A 3004-nucleotide genomic window follows, 5' to 3' on the forward strand; every position below is an offset into this window, starting at 1 on the left:
GGTCATCTGATTTATGAAAAAAATGACCACTCAGAAATAGTGGAGAATGGAACTTTTTTCAGTAGATGGTGCAAAGACATTTGGATATTTTTATGAAAAAATATTCTGAGCCTAACCTCATTCATATTAAAAAGTTAATTTCATGAGAATTATAGCTATAAATGTAAAAAGTAATTGATATTTTGAAAACACCACACAGTAGTATTTTCATCACTTTGCTGTATGCAAAGAAGTAAAGAGAATACAAAAAAATTCAAACCATAAATGAAAAATATTGAAAATTAGACTAAATTAAAATTTAAAGGTTTTGTTCTTCAGAGATATCTTGAGAGTTAAAGTGCAAGCAATAGAATCAGAGACGATACCTGCAATACATACTTCTGAAAAAGTACTTAAATCCAGAATATATAAGGAACTTCTAAAGATCGGTAAGAAAAAAAAAGGCAAATGCCCTAATAAGAACAGTAGACAAGAAACTTACATACTTCACAAGAATGTACTCTAATAAAAATAAACAAGTGAAAATGGACTCATTTAATTAATCTTCAGGGGAATCTTAATTAAAGTTACAATATGACATCACCACACACTCACCAAAATGGTTAAAAGACAATATCAAATGATGACAACGATTTGGAGCAACTGGAGCTCTCACTCTTCACTGGTTTTGGTAAAACCACATTAGAAAACTATTTTGTAATATCTAATAAAGCTAAATACATGTGCACATCTTAACCTATAATTGTGTAAATCCTAGGAATTTATTGAACACAAATGCACACAATATAAGTGCACAAAAAGACAGCAAAAATATTCATAGCAGCAGTACTCAAAATATCCCCAAACTGGAAAATACCAATGTCCATCCACTGGAGAATAGAAAAACAAATCATTGTACAATAGAGTAATACAAAGCAATGAGATAAGTTAGAACAGTATAGAAGGGGTGGACTTTACAAATATATGAGTAATATTGTATAACTCCATTTGTGTGAAAGCTTAAAAACAAGAACAGAAAAAAAACACCCCACACTATAATAATAGAAATCAGAAGAGTTTTACCTTTACAGGGAAGTGACCAGATAATTACAGGAGGGGGCTTCTAGGGTTTTGGTAACATTTTAGTTTTAATTTAGGTTCTGCTTACCAGTGTGTTCACTTCCTGAAAAGTTATTGAGTTGTACACACATGATTTGTTCCCTTTTCTGATGTATATTTAAAATAAAACAATTTTGCAAAATTGTAAACTTACCATTATTAGTAATTTCTTGAATATAATCAAGTAAGAATCCCACAAGAGAAAGTTTGAGTACTCAAAAGGTGTTTTATGAGGAATACTGATACATCATTTTAGTTTGTTCTGAAAAGTATTCCTTCACTGAAAGTTAACTTAGCAAATGCTTATTCAGAACTTCCAGTAACTAAAAACTGGAAATACAGAATCAATCGGAAGCATTTCTGACTTAAAAGGAAACTGATACATACCAAGTTAAAGCTTGGAATGAAACAGCCGATACTATATGCAATAGTAAATAATGACGCCTGGTGGCGCTGCAAGCTAGGAGTATGAATGAAGGGATCTGTGACTGCCCCGGAAGCCATTAAGGTGGGAATCAGAACCCCGAGTGCTTTCTAAAAGATCCAATTTACAGAGGATCTAGGGGCAGAGATCTCTGAGAAGGGCATCGTCCTAGCGCAAGTCAATCAGATCAAATTCCATTTTATTTAACGAACTCATCTGCATTGATTGTATATCGAGTTGAAGAAACTACCTTCTTGCACCGGGTCTGGACAATGGAGACTGCGCCAGCAAAAACGCTACAAAAAAGGCAAGTTCTCTTTCTTGCTATATTGTTTTTTTTGTGGGAGATTGGCTCTGAAGAAATTAGGTATTCCATGCCAGAAGAAACAGAAAGTGGGTCTTTTGTGGCCAACCTGGCAAAAGACCTGGGTCTCAGGGTGGGGGAACTAGCCACGCGAGACGCGCGAATCCATTACAAAGGAAACAAACAGCTCTTGCAGCTGGATGTAACGACCGGGAATTTGCTTCTATATGAAAAACTAGACCGGGAAGTATTGTGCCGGGCAACAGATCCCTGTATACTGCATTTTCAACTATTACTGGAAAACCCGGTGCAAATTATTCAGGCTGATCTACAGCTCACAGATATAAATGACCATTCCCCAGAGTTCCTAGAGAGAGAAATGCTTCTAAAAATACCTGAGAGCGTCCAGACAGGGACTGTGTTTCCTTTGAAAATAGCTCAGGACTTTGACATAGGTAGCAACACGGTTCAAAACTACACAATCAGCCCCAACTCCCATTTTCATGTTGTCACTCATCATCGTGGAGATGGCAGAAAATACCCAGAGCTGGTGCTGGACAAAGCATTGGATCGGGAGAAGCAGCCTGAGCTCAGTTTAACCCTCACCGCGCTGGATGGGGGGGCTCTGCCCAGGTCTGGGACCACTACAGTCCGCATCGAAGTCGTGGACATTAATGACAATGCCCCAGAGTTTTTACAGTCTGTCTATGAGGTACAGATTCCAGAGAACAGTCCCCTAAACTCCTTAGTTGTCGCTGTCTCTGCCCGAGATTTAGATGCAGGAACATATGGGAAAGTAGCCTATGCTCTATTCCAAAGAGATGAAGTTACTCAACCATTTGTAATAGACGAAATAACAGGAGAAATTAGTCTGAAAAGGGCTTTGGATTTCGAGGCAACTCGATTCTATAACGTGGAGATTGTAGCCACAGACGGCGGGGGCCTTTCAGGAAAATGCACTGTAGCTATAGAGGTGGTGGATGTGAACGACAATGCCCCCGAACTGACCGTGTCGAGACTCATCAGCTCCATCCCAGAAAACTCCCCACAGACTGTGGTGGCTGTTTTCAGTGTTTCTGATCCAGATTCCGGGGACAACGGTAAGATGGTTTCCTCCATTCACAATGGTCTCCCCTTTCTCTTGAAACCCACGTTCAAAAACTTTTACACGCTGGTGA

The 3004-nt window shown here is 38.4% G+C and overlaps 1 protein-coding gene across 1 annotated transcript; it reads left to right on the forward strand.

Annotated features, from left to right (window-relative positions):
- Positions 1 to 1607: 1607 nt before the first annotated feature.
- LOC120859558 (protocadherin beta-5-like) lies at positions 1608 to 3000 on the forward strand (the record flags this gene model as incomplete). The annotated part of the gene is made up of 1 exon (XM_040235622.1): positions 1608 to 3000. A coding segment is annotated over exon 1 (1206 nt), but the record flags the coding sequence as incomplete, so codon positions are not given.
- Between the last annotated feature and the right edge of the window lie 4 nt (positions 3001 to 3004).

This window comes from Oryx dammah, unplaced genomic scaffold (assembly GCF_014754425.2).
Source record: "Oryx dammah isolate SB20612 unplaced genomic scaffold, SCBI_Odam_1.1 HiC_scaffold_1545, whole genome shotgun sequence".
NCBI lineage: Eukaryota > Metazoa > Chordata > Mammalia > Artiodactyla > Bovidae > Oryx > Oryx dammah.